This window comes from Panthera uncia, chromosome D2 (assembly GCF_023721935.1).
Source record: "Panthera uncia isolate 11264 chromosome D2, Puncia_PCG_1.0, whole genome shotgun sequence".
Classification (NCBI taxonomy): Eukaryota; Metazoa; Chordata; class Mammalia; order Carnivora; family Felidae; genus Panthera; species Panthera uncia.
In genome coordinates this window covers 41,059,451-41,080,117 of record NC_064818.1, presented here as the reverse complement: position 1 = coordinate 41,080,117, position 20,667 = coordinate 41,059,451, and the positions used below count along the sequence as shown (strand labels likewise).

The window sequence follows — 20,667 nt, the reverse complement described above, 5'->3', positions numbered from 1 at the left end:
TGCAACCATAAATGGAATTGATTCCTTGATTTATTATTTTTTTTTTTTTTTCCTGTTGCTTCATTGTTGGTATATAGGAATACGACCCATTTCTGTGTGTTGATTTTATATCCTGCCACTTTGCTGAATTCATGAATGAGTTCTAGCAGTTTTTTGGTGGAATCTTTAGGGCTTTCCATATAGAGTATCATCTGCGAAGAGTGAAAGTTTGACCTCCTCCTGGCCAATTTGGATGCCTTTTATTTCTTTGTGTTATCTGATTGCTGACGCTAAGACTTCCAATACTATGTTGAGTAACAGTGGTGAGAGTAGACATCCCTGTCTTGTTCCTGACCTTAGGGGGAAAGCTCTGTTTTTCCCCATTGAGGGATGATATTAGCCTTGGGTCATTGATAGTATGGCTTTTATGATCTCAAGGTATAATCCTTCTATCCCTACTTTCTTGAGGGTTTTTAATCAAGAAAGGATGCGATGTTTTGTCAAATGCTTTCTCTGCATCTATTGAGAGGATCCTATGGTTCTTGTCCTTTCTTTTATTGATGTGATGAATCACGTTAATTGTCTTTGCAGATATTGAACCAGCCCTGCATCCCAGGTATAAATCCCACTTGGTCGTGGTGAATAATTTTTTTAATGTATTGTTGGAGCCAGTTGGCTAATATCTTGAGGATTTTTGCATCCATGTTCATCAGGGAAATTGATCTATAGTTCTCCTTTTTAGTGCCGTTTCTGTCTGGTTTTGGAATCAAGGTAATGCTGGCTTCATAGAAAGAGTTTGGAAGTTTTCCTTCCCTTTCTATTTTTTGGAACAGTTTCAAGAGAATAGGTGTTAACTTTTTTTTTAAATGTTTGGTAGAATTCCCCTGGAAAGCCATCTGGCTCTGGACTCTTGTTTTTTGGGAGATTTTTGATTACTAATTTGATTTCCTTACTGGTTATGGATCTGTTCAAGTTTTCTACTTCTTCCTGTTTCAGTTTTGGTAGTGTATATGTTTCTAGGAATTCGTCCATTTCTCCCACATTGCCCATTTTATTGGCATAAAATTGCTCATAATTTTCTCATTTTTATTTCTGGTGTCTTGGTTGTGATCTCTCCTCTTCCATTCTTAATTTTATTTGGGTCCTTTCCTTTTCCTTTTTGATCAAACTGGCTAGGGGGTTATCAGTTTTGTTAATTCTTTCAAAGAATCAGCTTCTGGTTTCATTGATCTGTTTTTTGTTTTTGTTTTTTTTTGATAGCATTAATTTCTGCTCTAATCTTATTTCCGGTCTTCTGGTTTGGGGTTTTATTTGCTGTTCTTTTTACAGCTCCTTAAGGTGTAAGGTTAGGTTGTTTATCTGAGATCTTTCTTCCTTCTTTAGGAAGGCCTGGATTGCTATATACTTTCGTCTTATGACTGCCTTTGCTGCGTCCCAGAGGTTTTGGGTTGTGGTGTTATTTTCATTGACTTCCATATACATTTAAATTTCCTCTTTAACTGCTTGGTTAGCCCATTCATTCTTTAGTAGGATAGTCTTCAGTCTCCAAGTATTTACCCTTCCACATTTTTTCTTGTGGTTGATTTTGAGTTTCATAGCGTTGTAGTCTGAAAATGTTCACGGTATGATCTCAATCTTTTTGTACTTGCTGAGGGTTGATTTGTGTCCCAGTACGTGCTCTATTCTGGAGAACGTTCCATGTGCACTAGAGAAGAATGTATATTCTGCTTTGGGATGAAATGTTCCGAATATACTTAAGTCCATCTGGTCCAGTGTGTCACTCAAAGCCATTGTTTCCTAGTTGATTTTTTTTTTTTTTATTAGCTCTGTCCATTGCTGTGAGTGGGGTGTTGAAGTCTCCTATTATGGTATTACTATCAATGAGTTTTTTTTTAATTTAACTTTATTTTTTTTTAAATTTACATCCAAATTAGTATCTAGTGAAGCAATGATTTCAGGAGTAGATTCCTTAATACCTCTTACCCATTTAGCCCATTCCCCCTCCCACAACCCCTCCAGCAACCCTCAGTTCTCTTCTGTTTTGTCTCCCTCCCTGTTTCTATATTTTTGTTTCCCTTCCCTTATGTTCATCTGTTTTGTCTCTTAAAGTCCTCATGAGTGAAGTCATGATTTTTGTCTTTCTCTAATTTCAGTTAGCATAATACCCTCCAGTTCCATCCACATAGTTGCAAATGGAAAGATTTCATTCTTATTGATTGCAGAGTAATACTCCATTGTGTATATATACCACGTTTTCTTTATGCATTCATCCATTGATGGACATTTGGGCTCTTTCCATACTTTGGCTGTGGTTGACTAGCAATGAGTTTCTTTGTGATTAATTTACATATTTGGGTGCTTCCACATTTGGTGCATAAATGTTTACAGTTCTTAGGTCTTCTTGGGGGATAGACCCCTTAGTTATGATATAATGCCCTTCTGAATCTCTTGATACAGTCTTTATTTTAAAGTCTAGATTGTCTGTTGTAAGTATGGCTACTCTGGTTTTCTTTTCTTGACCATTAGCATGACAGATGGTTCTCCATCCCCTTACCTTCAATTTGAAGGTGTATTTAGGTCTATAGTGGGTCTCTTGTAAACAGCATATAGGTAGATACTGTTTTCTTATCCATTCTGTTACCCTATGTATTTTGATTGGAGCACTGAGTCCGTTGATGTTTAGAGTGAGTACTGAAAGATATGAATTTATTGCCAGTATGTTGCTTGTAGGGTACATCTACATTCAAACTAGTTATTGATAAGTATGTACTTCTGTTTTGTTGCTTGTTTTGTGGTGGTTTTGTAGTTTTTCTGTCCTTCCATTGTGATTTTATGGCTTTCTTTAGGGATATGCTTGGATTTCGTACTTCATTTTTTTGTATATCACCAATTTCTGATTTGTGGTTACCGTTAGGTTTATATATAACACCCTATGCATGTGACAGTCTATATTAAGTTGATGGTTAAGTATGAACCTGTTCTAAAAGCACTACATTTTTTATCCTTTCCCCTACCCCCAGTCTCCAGCTTGTTTTATGTGTATAATATCATACTGTTATTTTGTGAATTCCTTGACTTAATTTTTAAAATTTTACTTATTTTGAGGGGAGAAGGGGCAGAGAGCGAGGGGGAAGAGAATCCCAAGCAGGCTCTACACTGTTAGTGCAGAGCCGAATGTGGGGCTTGAACTCCCAAACCATGAGATCTTGACCTGAGCCAATATCAAGAGTCAGATGCTTAACCAACTGAGCTACCCAGGCCCCCCTTGACTGATTTTTTTTTTTCCAATGTCTAGTTGATTTTAATACTCTCGTTCATTAACTTCCATACTGTTTTTGTAAGTGCTTAATCTTTTTTTTGTTTTATCTGTGAAATTTTTTCCTTTCCAAATTTTCCTCTGATAATGACTTTTTCTTTCCACTCCAAGAATTCCCTTTAATGTTTCCTGTCAGGCTAGTTTAGTGGTGGTGTAGTGGCCTTGTGAAGAAGAGGTCCTATAGTGCCCTGTAATGCCATGTTCCTCTGTTCATCAGAATCAGGTGCTTCAGGGGTGTCTATGTGTTACATGCTCCCTACTATTGTAGTTGTGCTGCATTCGCTTTCAGTCCAGTCAGCTGCAATGGCCCACTTTGCCCATTGTGGGCAAGGTTTGATCCCTGTAATGTTAAAGGGCTAGTATAAGGCTGCCTTGGCCTTGTAGTTGGGTCAGACCAGATGCCTGTCCTTGGCCTGGTTGCTGGAACCTTGGTCAAATGGAACTGTAGGGCATTCTCCCTGTGTTGCCCCTTGAGAGGCTTTTGTTGGTGCATGGCACTGGCAGATCAGATGTCTGTCCCCAGCCTATGGCTAGGGCTGTGGTCACACTGGTGTGTGGTTATTTTCCTCTCTCTAGGGCAAGTGTCCCTTTGGAGTGGTGCTGGTCACTGTCAAGGCTGCTTGAAGGATGAGATGTGTCAGGCATTGTTTTGGAGGGATTCCTGCTGAGTGGGGCTGGTAGGATGGGGCAGGGAGCATGGGGGCAGGGAGTACTGTTAGCAAGCTATATTGAGTGTTAGCATTGATTCCACAGGTGTCTGGCTGTTTAGCCTGTGGGTACTGGGGAGAAAAATGCTGCCCAACAGCTCTTTTCTTCTTAGAGAAGTCTCTTAAAGATACTTGCTCCCCCAGCACATATTCTGAGATTAGTGAATAAATCTTTCATATCCAGGTGCTTTCAAACTGCTGTTTCTGTACTGTATCTCAGCAGGGTTATGCTGGCCCTTTAAGGGTGGGGAATCGGTTTTCTTTTACCCTCTGGCTCGCCCAGAGCCACACCCACTGATCTTAAAATTTTCCTGTGTTAAGCCCTGATGTTGAAAAACTTGTGAAGTTAAGATCCTCTGATTTTCATGTTTTGGGGACTTGTTTTCCCCCTGCAGATCCTCCATGGCTGGGGTCTGTTCCTCTCTGTTCTCTGTGCTTGTGATATCCCTCATGGTTGTGGTCTTGTCAGGAGTTTGGTTCCTGACCAGGTCTCCGTCCCTTCTACCATTTTCCATGTGGCCTTCTCTCAACAATTTAACTGTAGAGTCTGTTCTGCTAGTCAGTCTTAGGGTTTTCTGGGTTAGTTGTACTGATGGGACTGTTCTCTAGGTGTACTGTGGAAAGAGGCGAGCTTAGGGTTTTCATACTCCACTATCTTCCCAGACCAATCTATTTTTAAGTTTTTGAGAAAACTTCATACTGTTTTCCATAGTGCCTGTACTCCAACAGTGCATAAAGGTTTTCATCACATTCTTGCCAACACTTGTCTTTTTGATACTAGCCATTCTAACAGGTGAGGTGAACTCTTGTGGTTTTTATTTGCATTTCCCTGATAAGTGATGTTAGCATCTTTTTGTGTATCCATTGGCTATATGGATGTTGTCTTTGGAAAAATGTCCTGATCCTCTGCTGTTTTTTTCTCTATTCAATTGTAGGAGTTCTTTATATATTTTGGATATTAACCCCTTATCAGGTACATACTTTGTAAATGCCTTCTCCAATTTAGTAAGTTGTCTTTTAGCTTTGTTGGTTTCCTGAAGCTACTGGCTTATGGCCTGGAGTTACTTCTGTTTTGTTTCATTGACCAAAGTAGTCACAAGCTCATCTTGATTGAAGGGGGAATTAACCCCTTCCTCTCCTACTCAATAGGTGGAATGTTAAAGCCTTTGTGATTCTTCCTAATTTGCCACAGAAATTGATTATAGAAAGTGCAAAATGTACGTAGGTATAACTATGGACAATGTGCTGTGGAAACCTAGAGAAGGTAGGTATCAACCCAGAGTAATAGTCAATTCCAGAAGGCGGTAAAGGGTTCTCAGACTTTTAAGAAGCATTAAGTCATGGTGCTGTGAAAGAGTCTGCCAAGTTTGGAAAATAAGATATTCAATATATTAGAGTGGAGGGAGCATGAAAAAAGATGAGGGAGGTAATGATGATCATGGTATTGATAAATGATAGTATGGTAAGGGTGATAATATGAATAGAGTTTCCTATACATTGTGCATTTCTTTCTGACTTTCAACACTAATTCTATATTAAGGCAGTTGGACATTGTCAGGAAAGAGGGAGAACCAACTGAAATGTTTAAGGATGGAAGAAGATTCCAATTTGTTTTCAAAAACCAACTCTAGAAGCAGTGTGGAGGATATGGAAGAGAGATTATGATTGGGAGACCAATTAAAAGACTATTAAGGAAGTTAGTCTGAAAAACTTGGTAGAGCAATGGCATATGACAGAAGGAGGGGTTGGATTCACAGAAGGAGGAGTTGGAATTGGTGGGATTTTGGTGGCCAATTGGATATGAGGTATTATATGGGAGAGGGGTTAAACATGAATTTGAATGTTACAGTATAAACAATGCATAGTATATTGGGAGTCTGGTCATTACTTTTATTTCCTACAATTTTTGGCTTGCTCTTGGCATCTTGTGGCTCCTCATGGCTCTTCATCTACCTTGGGACTTATCTATTTTATTCTCTTTAATCCCTTTTTAAATTTCCCATTATGAGCTGTTTGATTTCTCTAGTTTGCAACTCAAATTCCTGAGTACAAATCTGATTAGCTTAGCTTTTCTTGGTTTTGGCAATTTGGTTTGTACTAGGTCACCTCATTGATAATCTACTGGGTATTGGACTTAGAATTCATGGACTATGAATTTGTTATTGGTTCAGGAGCCCAGCTTCGTACAAAAGACCATGACTGAGGGTTGGGGGAGAGGGACTGTGGCTTTATATGTAGATGCTGTGAGTAGGGCAGTTTCTTTTAGAAGGGCCAAGAATTTAGTTCTCCTTATTACATAGAAGTTCAGTTTGTCCATCCCCACCATATCCAATGTCCATCAGCTGTAGGACTTTGTTGACCTGGAAGGTACATTGGAAGGGTAGGGAAGAGTAAGAATGAAGATAAAGGGAAGAATTCCACTAAAAATTTGGCCCCATGGTCCAGGGTAAGAGTGAAGTAAGGTGATGGTCAACAGAGAAAGGAGTGGCTGTGAGGAAAAGCCTGGAATAATTCTTGTTTAGGGGGAGAAGGACTAAGCAAGAAGGATATGATCTCTGAATTTAGGAGTCCAAGGTAGCACAATTCTAGATGAAGAAAATCCAAGATGTGGCTATGGGAGGAGATCCCCAAAGTAGGAAGAAAATGAAATCTTACAGGATGGTCAGAGTTTTCAGTTGGGTTGAGTTGTCCATGTGGATGGTGTGTGTTGAGGAGATTGAAGCATCTGTGTGGATGATGAAGTTATCCAGATGATAGCCGATTTGGGATCCGGGAGGATACAGGGAGCCAAACTAAGCTTTCTTCAGTGCAACGTTAGAACAACCAGGCTACAATAGCAAGGAGATGGATAATGGGCAGGTTTGATTGGAATGGGGGGGCCTAGGGGAGGGCATTTTGATTGAATTAGAAGAGTCAGGATATGAGAATAGGCAAAGAAGTACAAAGAGAACAATAATTCTCTTCACCTGCATCTATAATCCTGCAGCCCTGTAAACAAAGTGTAAAATATACCCTGAAATAAGGAGTAGGCTGTCAGAAGAGCATCTTGCCCTTGAGGGATAGGCTCTGGAGAAAGCAGTATTGGTTAGGAATAGCCGAGTAAAGACAGTTTAGGAACCTTTCAGGTTGGCTTAAAATTCTAATGGGCTCTCCAGAAAGGATTAGGATCTGGGCAAGTGAGTGAGGGTCTAAGCTGCAGGGGGATGAGGGTAGAGTGAGGGACTGGAAATAAATGACACGAGGTCCTGGATCTTTGTTGTCCATATTGTTCTAAAGGTGATGCATACAAGATAAAAGGGTGAGGAGGGCCTGGGAAGCCTGGGTGGCTCAGTCAGTTCAGTGTCTGACTCTTGATTTCGGCTCAGGTCATGGTCTCCATGGTTTGTGGGTTTGAGTTCCACGTTGGGTTCTGTGCTAACGGTGTGGAGCCTGCTTGGTATTCTCTCTCCATCCCTCTCTGCTCCTCCCCTTCACTCTCTCTCTCAAACATTAAAAAAAAAAAAAAAAAAAAGGGCCTACTTTGTCACTTGGCCTCTGGGTCCCTCTCTGAGGAAGCAGGACCAATGGTGAAGATAGATGTGACAGCAGAGAAAAACAAAGGGTTGCTCTCTGGGAGCTTAGCAAAGTTTCTAGGGAAAGTAAGGGCAGACCAATCTTCCTCAGAATCAGATGGAAAAGTGAGTATAAATGAAGTTCTTCCCTTTTTTTTCTCAAAGTCCTCTCAACTTATCACGAGGGTGATGCTATGAAAAGGAAAACTTGGAAAACCCAAAACAATATATTTTTTTTTGAGAAGATAAATCCAACTTGTTTGTGTGCTTGGAGATAAATCACATTATTGTATTTTATCAGCAGATGGGTGGGCAGTTTAACAGCATAAAACTGGCAGCAAAATGGAAAGAGTTGCTAGTATCTATGAGGAATCCATTTTATGCAGGTTTCTGGACAGTGTAAATCAGGTCTGTGCAGTGAAACAAAGCAATTATGTAAATTGGGACAGCTTGATGGGGAGTGTTTGCAGAGTGTGAGAGGGAGGGATGGTGGTGGTGTAAGCATGGCAGGAGGATTTTTTCCCCGTAGGGTAGACATTGCCCTGGATGTAAGTGCTGGTGTGCAGAGGGGACACAAGGCCATGAGTGTCAACATGATGCCACTTCTGAAGTGTCTGTTTATCATCACCTGGTGGTCAACATCGTAATCAAGAGTGCAGGCTCTGTGGCTGCACTGCCTGGTTCCCATCTAGTACCTACCACTTGCAACCCTGTCTTTTGTAAAATAGGGCTGCTGACTTGGTTTACCTCACATGGTTGTTGTGAAGGTAAGATTATGTATGAACAGTACTCAGAGCAGTTTCTGATACATAGCATGCATCTAAGTTACTATTGTGGTTATCTACATCTCGTGTGTTTTATATCCTGTATGATACAGATGTACAGGTACCCTTATACTAAGGTCTCACTCTGCTTCCTCTAGTGAGACAGAATTAAGTCCTGGATTTGTCTGTCACCGAGTCACAGCCATGCAGACACCAACATACCAGTGGAGAACATGCTGCATTCCTAAATGGAGAACCTGGGTCATTAAAATAGCTCTGGGGTTGCCTGGATCTTCACTTTTCATCAAGAAATGAAGGCTTGATACTACTATAAGCAATATCACTGGTGTATAAAGTCCCAACTGGGAATCTTGTAACTGAATTACAGCTTTAGCTCTGCCATAGCCGGGCTGGGTGTCCTTGGCCTAATTATGAGTACAGTGGACAGAAAGAGTGTGGGCTGGTAAGAGACCCGTAGAGCTCCTGGCTGGGGTTAGGCAGCTTTCTTTGGTATTGCCACCATGTTCTATGCCGTTTCTGATGGTACCCCTCCAAAGATTTCTATGATTGTTTATGCCTTTGTAGTCCTCACTAGACCATTAGTTCCTCAAATACGAGTAACATGTATTCTGTCCCAATTATCTCTGATTATAGTATTTTTCAGATCCCATAGTATCTGGCTCATGGTTGGTAATGTTCAATGGATGACTAGATACAAGAATAGGTGACATATGTTGGAGTTGGACGGTTTCTTAGCTTTAGGACTTTGAGCAAATTTCTTATTTTTTCAGGGTCTTGATTTGCCCATGTCCATAAGTATATTTAACGGAAATGTCCCACTTCACAGCTTAAGGGTACAAAATTGGTATGATGCATGATTATTCCCAGATTTGTCTCTTGATCCACATTTATATATTGAACTACCTATTCAAGCATTTCTGGTTAGATGTGCAATAGACAATGCAAGACTTATGTTCGAACATGACCTCCTCATGGGTTCCATTTGCTAAACCTTCTCCCAGGCGCTTCTCCCTCCCTCCCTCCCTCCCTCCCTCCCTCTCTCTCTCAGAATGGCACCACCATCCACCTACTTGCTCAAAACAAGAATGTAGGGATCACTGTGGACTCTTCCATATTCCTCCCACCTGACATTCAGTCCATTGTCAACCTTTGTTTCTCAGTCGGATTCCTTTTAGCCATATCCACTACCTCAACACTGTCCAAGCTCCCCATCATTTATGCACAGGCTGCTGTACTTGTCTCCTGGAGAATCTTGGTGCTGTAAATCTTTCACATCATCCCCTTTTTGGTCTGGATCCCAACACCCCTAGCTCCTTCTGGGAAAATGATGGGTGGGCATGATGGAGTAATGACCTTATTCAGCTGAAAGATGAGGGGAAACAAAAGGCAGCATGTGTATGTGTGTGTTTGGGGAGCTCAGGGTTCTGGGAGACAAGGAAATTTAAGACGAGAAAGGCTCCATTACAGGGGGAATCTATAAGCAGAGGAGCAGGTGGTCCTTGGAAATAGGGCAACCACATGGGTAGGAGAAAGCAAGAGTCAGCAAGGAGAGCTTGGCCTGGGAGATGTCCATGGGCTGTGAAGGCTGCTCTGCCAGAACTACCCTGTTCATTCTTCAGCCTCCAGGCATTTCACTGAGCAATGAGTCATTAACGTTTCCTGGATGTAGGCTCTACCATCCCACTCTTGATCGATGTCAAGGGCATAATAGGTTTGTAATAAAAACCCTGAATCTTGAAAGGGAATGGAGCCTAGGTCTAGACCTTTTTTCTCTCAGGATGCTCTGTGCTCTTGGGCATGTTTACCTGCTGTCTTGCCAGCCAACCCTGAATTTTGGATGTGGAGGTGGGGTAGACTTGTCAAACCTAAACTTTCTACTTTGAGCAATCCCTGCCTCTATCATGAGGATCTAACACAGGGCTGCCCAAGGACAGGCCTCTGGTGAATATCTAGAGAGGTTAAAGAGCATCATACATCACTGGTATTTTAATACCCATCAGTGATCTGCTTTGAGGTGTTAAGCACAGAATTGTTTCTATGTGTGGTCCTATTGTGAGATGGTCCATACCGAATTTCTGCAGCTTCACATTGTGGTGTTGTACACATGGATTCCAAAAATCCTTCAAATTGAAGCTAACGTGTCAGTCCTGATCCTCTTACACTGGAAGTAAAACACAAAAGTTAAATGGGATTGCCTGGCTGTAGACCTCAGCTTAATGTGGGTAAAACCCTGGCCAAACATGAACTTCCAGTTTTCAGAGTATATTTAATTGAGAGCTGTGGTTTATTTTGTTCCCTGAGCTAAATTGGCATCTGTACAAACAAAAAATGTGAAAAACTGTAGCTGCAGGCTTAGGGGAACACTAGTAAGAAGGAGATTGTGTTTATAAAGCCACAGGGTTGAGCCGCCCTTCCCTTGTATGATCTTTCTCTCACTTCTATGTCTCCCTTGGCTGGAGTGATGAGGCCAGTGATATTTGCGAGCCATCTGTACAGAGCCAGGGGGCCAGGAGAACATCCTCTCCCACCTTCCTTTCTTGGTAGTGTTACAAGTTCTAAATCACTCTACAAAATTTGTCTAGAGCCATAAGAAAGGAAATCATTCATCCTTTCTCCTTTGGGTGACCATTGTATTCACACACTCTTCCCCTTGGCCTGCTGTCAGAACCTGGGAGCTAAAAGTGTAAAACCATTTCAAATTCTGCTTTAGGAACTTGGACAGGCTGTACTGTTTAGGTGAAAAGCTTAAACACCTGAGAATAATCTTAGACATTAGGCAACTATAGTTACCAGAATTTTATGCTTTGAGTTGTAACTGTGTCCAAGGACTATGGTTTTCTAGATTTTCTAGCAAATAGAATTGCTAGGATGCTTGAATCTCAGAATTGGTAGTGACTTGGAGGTCGTCATCTCTGAGTTTGTAGGAAAAAAACCCCAATTGTAGAAAAATTTCTCCCTTTTGCAAACTGGTATCATTTGTCAGCTTTTATACTTGAAAACACAAAAATCTCCGTTAAGACCATTCTTGCTAGTTTGTTCTTCCTTTGCCAGAAAATCGCAGTAGCATGATAGATAACAGGTAGTAAGGGACTCTGCCTACTCTCCAGGATGCATAAAATGCCGGGGAAATGTGCTGGATCTATCACAGCCCCATTGTATTGTCTTTTTTATGCTCCTCAGTTCTTCTGCAGCTCTCAGCCTCAAAGGCCAATAGGGACTTCAGGAAATGAAGCTGAACCATGATTGTCCACTTACAGAGAAGGGAGAACACTTTGATATTCATGTGCTGTGGCCCTTCCTCCTGACAGAGCTTGCTGACAGCCAATTCTCAGAAGGGTTCAGGATGTTTGGATGCTTCACGCTTTTATTCTGTAAACAGGGAAGGGGTGTGAGCAAACTGCTTGCCCGGATCTGAATCCAGCCTCCTCTGTAGATCCTACACCCTGCTCTGTGACCTAATTACCCCTTCATTTCTGATGCAAGGCTCCTAGGAAGCAAAAGGAGATCAGTAGAAGGGAGCCTGTGGGACATAGAGAGTTGATCAGGCCCTCCACTCCTTCCTCTCCCTCCTGGTTCTTTGCTCTTTCAGTGGTACATTTGAAAAGACAGTGCAGTGAGAAAATGCCAGAGCCAGACATCTTTAAAACATGCTTTTTGTGAATCATCACCATCTGTAGTCACAATGCAGGGGAGGACATCAGACAGAAGTCGCGGCTTGCTCGGAGAGACTGGTCCCAGGAGGCTTTTGGCGAAGGAGGAAAGAGGCTCTTGCGTGTGTTGGCAAGGGCAGACAAATGGCTGTTGAATTTGTTGAGATGTGGGGCTGATCCCAGCAGCTTTTCAGGCCCTCAGAGGGCTGTTCAGAATGTGCTAGAACCTCCAATCAAGCTGTTCTCCTGCTACTGCTGCTGGCTTTTTATAACCTGCTTGCCTGCCTTATATTTCTATGGCATTTTAACAATTATGGAGACCTTTTATATGCATTACTACATTTCAGGCTCTTGGAAACCCATGAGAAGTATGTATTGTTAACTGTTTTATAGGCCAAAAGGAGGAAGCCTCTGGGTAAATGCCATGCCCAAGAGTAAGTGGCAGAAAGCCCCATTGCCTGTGATCTGGCCTTCTTGTCACACAGCTTACTATTCTGTCACCTTTCTATTGCACAAAACAGTGGTTCTCAAGCATGCATCAGAACTGCCTGGAAGGCTTATTAAAGCCTGATTGCTGGTAGCTGTCTCCAGACTTTAAGGTTTGGGATGGGCTTGAGGATTTGCGTTTCTAGCAAGTTCCCAGGTAATACGGATACTGGTCCAACGACTACACTTGGAGAACTGTTGGTATGCAGGAAGTCTCCTTTCCAGGGTGTAAAAACATTTAATGGCTCGTTTTGAAGACTTATTTTCATGTTCACAAAGCAGTTTAGTGTCCGTGTGTGTTGGCTACAGGTGTGGAGGTATAGAAGTCAGAAAGCACCTGGAAAGCATCCACTGCTCACAGACGCCTTCTCTCTCACCTGCTTGCTCCTTTCTTAATAATTTCCAGAGTCATCTTTTCTACTAGGAAGCCATCCTAATTGTCATACTTTGGGTTCACCCAGAGGTGGACTCTGAGGCACAATGATGGCTATATTTAGTTTGAGGAGTTCTAAAAATACTGATAGAGGGCAAGGTCTTTTCATTCCTGGAACAAAGCCCATTTCATTGTTAGCATATGTACATAAATTAGTGAATAAATCTATAAAGGCATACATGCGTGCATATATATATTTTCTTACTCTTGTAGCCACTGAAAATAGTTTAAAAGCCTATGCATTTACTTTGCAGCTTAGGAAAGGAAAGGAACACCTTCCAAATCCTGTAAAAAGAAAATGTATACTCTTTAGGTGTGAGGATGTGGGGAGAGAGGGGAGTCCGGCTCAGGATGGTGAAATAAGATATATGGGTTGGAAGGGCAAGTCCAAGTCCTGACTGACTCCTTCACTCAGCACCAACTTTCTCCTCTGGGTGCTGAGTTCCTGGGCCCGTGATGTGCGCTGGGGAGGCAAAGATGAACACCAGTCCGTATGACTATGGAGCTCACACACTGGTAGGGGAGGCAGATGAGGTGAGATGATAATTTTACACTAAAAATTTCTGTCCTTGGTCATTTCTTTTCTCCCATGGACCTTTCTCCCATATAAGCAACTTGACCAGTCTGTGGTTATCCACTTAAAGAAGTGATGTGATAATAGAAAAGAGGAGTTCTTTCTTGGCTTCTCGCTTGAGAAATTTCACTCTTCATGGGGAACAGAAAGGACTCCTCAAGAAAAGATACTGGAGAAGCCAAACCTCCTCCTCTTACCTCCTGCCCCTCCAACTCCTCCAGCTTTTAGAAAAGGAGCACTTTGGCTTAGAGGAGAGAGACTGAGTTGGAGAAGTAATACTGATGTTGCTGGATCCTACAGAGAGTGTTCTAGTAGATCTGGGAATCTTCTGGGACCCTGGAGAAGAAATGGCAGCACATCCATCAGGGGCTCTAGCAGTGGGATGATTTTATGTGTAAAATGAGAGGGAAGTCGTGGAAAGAGGCTCTGAGACTGGGTCAACTCACGTGGTCCAAAAATGTAGGACCAGGCAGGGTGATGGACAGGTCAACCCCACATGTATAGATAATTTTGAGGACATGATATTCAACTCCTATGGCTGCTTGGGCACTATATAAGCCCCCTGGTAATTCTGTCATTTTGAGCTGGAGTAGCATAGAGAAAGCTAGAGAGTTGCATTCACTTGACCTCAGTTTGTGGATTGAGATTCAAGCCTAGTATACAGGTAAGTTACACAATACAGCTTGAGGGCCCTACCCTGGTATAGCAGTAACCCAGAGGAAACAGTGATGAATCCTGAGATGATGTCACCTTTCTGGAGGGAGATATGGCATGAGGGTGGGGATTGATAAGTACAGATTTAGGGATACTTCGATTTTTTTATTTTTTTTTAATGTTTATTTCTGAGACAGAGACAGAGCATGAGGTGGGGAGGGGCAGAGAGAGAGGGAGACAGAATCCGAAGCAGGCTCCAGGCTCTGAGCTGTCAGCACAGAGCCCGACGCGGGGCTCGAACGCACGGACTGTGAGATCGTGACCTGAGTCGAAGTCGGACGCTCAACCGACTGAGCCACCCAGGCGCCCCGGGATACTTCGATTTTTTTAAAAAACCTTGCCGAATGCAATTTAGCTAATTACAATGTTTTCCAGGACCATAATCCCGTGTTGAGGGAGAAATTGCTATGCAGTAACATTCTCCTCTAGCAGTTCTGTGCATCTTTGAAGCCAAGATCAGCTTCTCCTCCTCAAAAACTTAGCAGATCTAGCCCACATTAATCCTTCCCTTCCCGTGGCTGTTTAGAAAGGTGGTCAATTCTACAGATTTTAATGCTTTAGATCACATACTGTGCGTCTTTGTTCTCAGGTTCATTTGAGTTATTCACATCTTTCTGGATTGTAGCTCTGGAGGTTTCATTAAGTGGTTTTTCCCTTTGAAGTTGCTCTAATGCTTACTAAGAACTTATGTGCATTGAAGCTGCTCTAAGTGCTGTGCAGACATTTCTGTACCCTGTGCAGTGCAGTAGGTACCATATTCTCCCCATTTTACAGATGAGCACACTCAGGGTGAGTGAAGAGGATGATGGAAGAAGGATCGTAAGAGCTGGGACCATGAAAAATGGAGAAGATCTGTGTGGTTCTAAGCAGAACAGAAGCTATTTGCCTGTTTCCACTTAGCTAAGTTTCTTAATTTAAATTTTAAGTACATAAGGATTGGAAGTTAACCATCCTACCCTGAGGTTCTGGTACTATCTTTTCTATATGGGTTATCCTGAAGTTAATGATGGTTGGACCCTGTCATTATTAGTATAAGATCCCAGCAGATCATAAAACTGGCAAGAAGGTTCAGGTATACTCCATTATTCTTGCAGTGAATCTTTGCATGTTCCCAAGGGAGCTTGGAGGGGCATTCCCTCCTTGAGGACCTACTGGTCCATATTCCTGCCTCCATAGGCACGTGCTACCCATACAGGCCCTCCTCTGACCGATCTCTGTGCTGATGTGTTTAATCACCTTCTGTTCACCCCACTGGTGAATCATCCTGGGGTTACAGAGATGGCCAAACACAACACGTGGACACTGAACAGAGGGGATTGAGAGCAGTGTGTTCATCACACATACTTCAGGTCTCAGGGTAGGAAGGCCCTGCACCACCCAGGACCACATAACTTGGGAGCAGAATGAACAGCCATGGGTTGTGGAAGGCAGGTTTGGTATCAAGAGGATATGGTGGCCCCAGGTTCATGGTGAGAGGGGTGGCGGAGGCAGTGGTAGGATGGGTTGGTTGGTTTGAATAATTCCACGGGCTATTAGGGAAAGAAAACCTATAGGGACAAACAGGAACTTCACTTTTGACTGAAAGAGATAAAGACAGTTGTTTGACTAGGGAACCTTCTCCATGGGAGCAGAGAGGGGGAATTGTGGTTGGGCCATTGAGGGCCTGCCTGTTTTATTATATATCAAGGCAGTACTTAATGTTGAATCTTACTGATATGCCTAAACTACCTCCTGTGGGGCACTCAGGTGAAGGCTGTCACCTTATTAGTCTATATCATATCAAACACACTATCTTTGACCTCATGCCTGTCAGCTCTAGGATATGGATATTCTGAACACAGAATGTTGGCTCTTCAAATTCTGAAGATTGCCTGACCCTTACTTGAGAATAGTTTCTTAGTCTCTTTCAAACTGAATGAGATTACTGCCACTTGGGAAGGGGAAATCTGAGGGACGTGTTTATTATTCAACCCTCAAATCTCCCCAGGATTCATACTGTAATCCTTAAACTAGAGCACCAGGGAACTCCAGACCTTTGATCAGATTACCCTGAGTAGTTGGGGCTCTTTCAGTTTTGTGGAGAAGGAATCTACAAGATTTACTTTCAACAAAAAAAAAGGGGGGGGGGGAAGTGGGTGTTGTTGTTAAAAGTGCATAGATTGGTCTCAGGGAGCATAGGGGAGGAAGGCAGCTGACCCTTTGGAATGAATGGAACCAGAAGCTGGCTACCCATAGCCTTTCCAGACCTCACCCATCTTCCTTTCTGAAGGTCACCCCCTTTCTCTTTATAGAGTCCATATATGTCTCCCGGCCACGTGGTAGAAACCATGATTAACCCACAGAAGAGCACCTGAATTTTCATCTGTTTTCAGTAGATTGGGCAGACTGAAATCTCTTAATCCCAAATGGAAATCTCATGGAAAAAGTTTTATTTATTTGGGTCACTCATGGGCCAATTGGACAGTCTAGAACCAAGGAATACTGGATCACCTTAGAGAAAATGAAGCCAGGATTCTCCGCTGTGTCTATGTGAATTGAGAGGGTGATGGACAGTTGTTATAGGAAGGGTTGGGTTGACACCTCCACTGCAGTGTTCTTTCTATAAAAACTGCTTTTACAGAACCAAGCTTTATTGTCATGCTATTGGTGATCTTCAGTGCCCTATATTGTGTGGCTCTTCTTTATGGGGGTAAAATTTCTATTGAGGATATCATTCATTGTGTTCCACAAGCCACAGAGTCAGATACACATGGGTTTGAATTTTGGCTTGGAAGTAGCTTGAATTAGGCAAGTTACTTACCCTGTATGAACTATGGCTTCTCATTAATGTAACCAAGATAATACACAGGATTGTTGTACGAATTAACATACTGTTTGCAAAGTACTTGTACTTAGGAGACACTCCATGATCAGTAACTATTACTAATTTAATACTAATCATTGTTTCATGGAGCACTCTCTGACCAACATTGACCAAGGCTGTTCAAATAAATTGGTACTTTCCTTTTAAGTGATGGTGAGAAGACTGCAAGATGATAGGTGTTCTGACAGGCATGACCCTTGCCTCTGAAAAATGTAAAATGTGTAATTATGTTTTCATGCTAAGAAGGCTTGAGAGGTAGTAATCTTTAATTTTCCCATTGTGTGTGTGTGTGTGTGGGGGGGGGGGTGGTGACATCCACTAACCCCCACCTAGCTTTCTTTGGTTAGAAGATCACATGATGACACTTCAGTCTGAGTTGAATGTGAACCTGTGGGCAAATTGAAGCTTGTCATTGCTGTCCAGTGCAACTGGGAGAGAAGAACCAGCTGGTGTTAGGGGTGTGCTTTTTGTTTCTCAGATATGATTTAAGGAGGATATAGGGCAAGAAACCAGAAAAAATTACATTGGAATTTGAGATTCAACACAGTGTTGAAAGAGATTTCCTCTGTTCTTCTTGGTCTATTTCATAATTTACTAAGATATGGATCTAAGCATTCAGTATTTTTCTTAACCATAAAGACTGTTCACTTGTTTTTTGAGAGCAAGAGCATGCATGTGCATATGTGAGGAGGGGGAGAGGGGCAGAGGGAGAGGGAGAATGAGAATCCTAAAATCTATGCTCAGCACTGAGGCGACATGGGGCTCAATCTCCTGAACTGTGAGATCATGACCTGAGCTGAAATCAAGAGTGGGATGCTTAGCTGACTGAAACTCCAGGCACCCCGAGACTGTTCACTTTTAAGAATATCCATGGAATAAATCCTTTCCCTTATTCTTTAAAATCCATCACATACAAGTCTTTAACCTGCTTGCTGCTAAGCCTTCCATTTTTACTTAGTGGTAGCTTTCCTTTACCAGAACTTTAGAAAGCAATTAGGAAAAATAGGAAACTTAAAAGTATTTGGCTATTGCCTTCTAACTTGAAGTCCTTCTTTTAAGGTAACCTATTTCAAATTCTCTATTTGGCAATAGGCAGTCTAAATGAATACTATAATGAAATCAAAAGTTAGAAACGAGGGCGCTTGGGTGGCTCAGTCAGTTAAGTGTCTGAATTCAGCTCCAGTCATGATCTCACAGTTGGTGAGTTCAAGCCCTGCATCGGGCTCTGTGCTGACAGAGCCTGGAGCCTGCTTCAGATTCTGTGTTGCCCTCTCTCTCTACCCCTCCCCTGCTAGTGCTCTGTCTCAAAAATAAACATACTATTTTTTTTTTTTTTTTTTTTTTTTAGTGTAAGAGTCAACTGTGTGCATACGTACATGTGTATAATCCCCAAGTTACTACAACATTAAATTTAAAGCTGTAATCAAGCTTTACCAGTGCTCTTCACTTTGCAATAAAGGGACAGGGGAATTACTCCTTTTAGGAATGTCCGTGCCACCTTGAGAAGCTAAAATGGAGGTGGGGAACGTACTGCAGTAATGTGGCACTAAGCTTCAGAAGAAAGCCAACAGCCCTGTTGAGACTGAGTCCAACTAGAAGAAGGTGATCTAACATTTCTATCTTTCTCTGTCATTCCAGACTCCTGTCTTCGGTCCTTTTGTTCTAACCACTCCAGACCCTTTGCTACTTGGGTGAGATGTCCACTTGGATGGAACTCTGGATGGGCATACACTTTCATAGCTTCTTTTCCTTGCTCTTGTGTGATTTCGTTTCCTGAAATCCCTTTTCTCCCTCCCCCACCTGGGGGAAGTCCTTCTTAGTGCAGTGATACAGAGAACATTTCATCTTCTTAAAAGAAGAATGATCCCTCTTTCCTCAGCCCTGGTTTTTGTTGAGTAAGCATTTTGATTAGCAGCCTGGGGTGGGAGGGCATTCTCCAAGGGCTTTCTTGCATAACAAGATAGGACTCCCTGAAGTGTTTCCTCCGGAAGCTCTTTGCAAACCTTTGAACTCCCGGTTTTTGCTGAGTTGGACATGGAGGCTGAGGTTGGGAACTGGTGACTTCGGAAGCTGATGAGATTGGAGGGTATGTGGGGCAGTGGGGGTGAAATGGGGCATCTGAAAGCTGGGGAATCCCTTGATCAAGGGAAAAAAGCATTTCCTAAGGATTTAAAACTGGTCTTTACTGCATGATTTATCATTTTACTTATCTCTCTAGTAAATCTTTAGTAAAGATCAATTTTAGTCACTAATGTAGGTGGAGGTGGATCTGCTCCTGAGCCTGGGACGAAGCCCTTCTAGGCTCAAGAGTGATAACTGAGGACTACTGGTAACTGACTACCTCTGAATGACTTAAGGAGTCCAGGTCCATCTCCTAGTGCTACCTCCAGGAAGTCCCCCGTGACAGCCCTAGATAGATCTGATGTCCTCTTCTGAATGTTGAAAGTGTTTTATTCATCAGGCAGAACTCTAAATCTATGACCTGGGATTGTTGAGTCATGTGTCTGGCTTACTCACTGGATTGAATTACTTGAAGGCAGGGTGCTGGGCTTTCTCACTCCGGTATCCCCAGTATTGAGTAGTGCTTAGTAGGCCTAGAATTAGGTGTCCAGGAAGTGGTAGAAATGAGTTGCCATATCCAGTTCTATACCTGGTGTCTTCAGCTATGTTGGCTGCTGGTACTCATGTAATCCTAATGTATAACATTAAAGGGAGCAGTTCTAGGCAGCTTTCAGGTTTTCCTGGCTGAGCCATCTAATGCAAGAATGCTATTGGCTAAGGCTTTTCATAGTTTGACATTTGCTTACGAGTTCATAAGAATGTTTACTTTTCTCTAGCAGTTGGGAAGTTGCGTTTTTCTTGATTGCTGACCTTCTTACCCCATTGGGGAACTTGGCATCCAATTAGGCCTGAGGATGTGCAGACCAAGGAGTGGGGTTGTAACCAGGTCAGCCTTTCTTTCAAAATAGTTAAGAAAGGGACTCCTAAGTGAAGTAAGTATGAAGGCAGTTTCAGGAAAAAATAAGAATAAATTGAGAGAAATGAATCTTCAGTTATAATTAGAGGACAAAGAAGGTTGAAACTGGCTATTTGTTGAGTAGAATGGTATTTGCCACTTGATTGATGTATGGAAAGTTTAAGGCCATGTGAGAGCAATTGATCATGGAGTTAGCCTTTCTGGCATCCCCTTCAGCAAAATGCATATGGTGCTTCCTCTTCTAGGATGGGGTTTCTGAGGGTACTATAGTTGGTTCATGCTCCAGCATGACAGGTGGCTTCCTCCCTGGCTGATTCCAGGATCGCCTGATTCCATAATTTCTCTTTAAGTGTTGAATAGATGAAATTACCATGGGATGGTAGATGTGAGGTATAGTGGTTAGAATCCTGGGCTGGAGCACGACAGAGATTGGCCATATGATCTCTGGATAAACAGTTGCTTTCAAGTCAAAAAGCGAAGTTCTTCTCAATTAACTTTGATCATGTTAGACATTTGTGTCAGGTGGATACTTGATTAAAATTTGTTCTGATGTCAAACTCCGTAATCTGTTTTTCAGGTTTACAGCTTAATTCTTACTTTAAGTTACTTAGTCTTTGTGAGCCCATTTCCCT

General features: G+C 42.3%; 1 protein-coding gene across 2 annotated transcripts in view; it reads left to right on the top strand.

Moving 5' to 3' along the window:
* The window catches only part of LOC125932768 (uncharacterized), a 789,340-nt gene that overhangs the window by 49,544 nt on the left and 719,129 nt on the right, over positions 1 to 20,667 (top strand). The window contains exon 1 of one of the 2 annotated variants that reach the window (XM_049645304.1): positions 19,058 to 19,144. The exons of the other annotated variant lie outside the window; for it this stretch is intronic. Within the exon in view, the coding sequence (XP_049501261.1) occupies positions 19,132 to 19,144 (13 nt within the window). The 5' untranslated portion in view covers positions 19,058 to 19,131. Of the gene's footprint in view, positions 1 to 19,057; positions 19,145 to 20,667 lie in introns of those variants that run through there. 2 annotated transcript variants of the gene reach the window in all.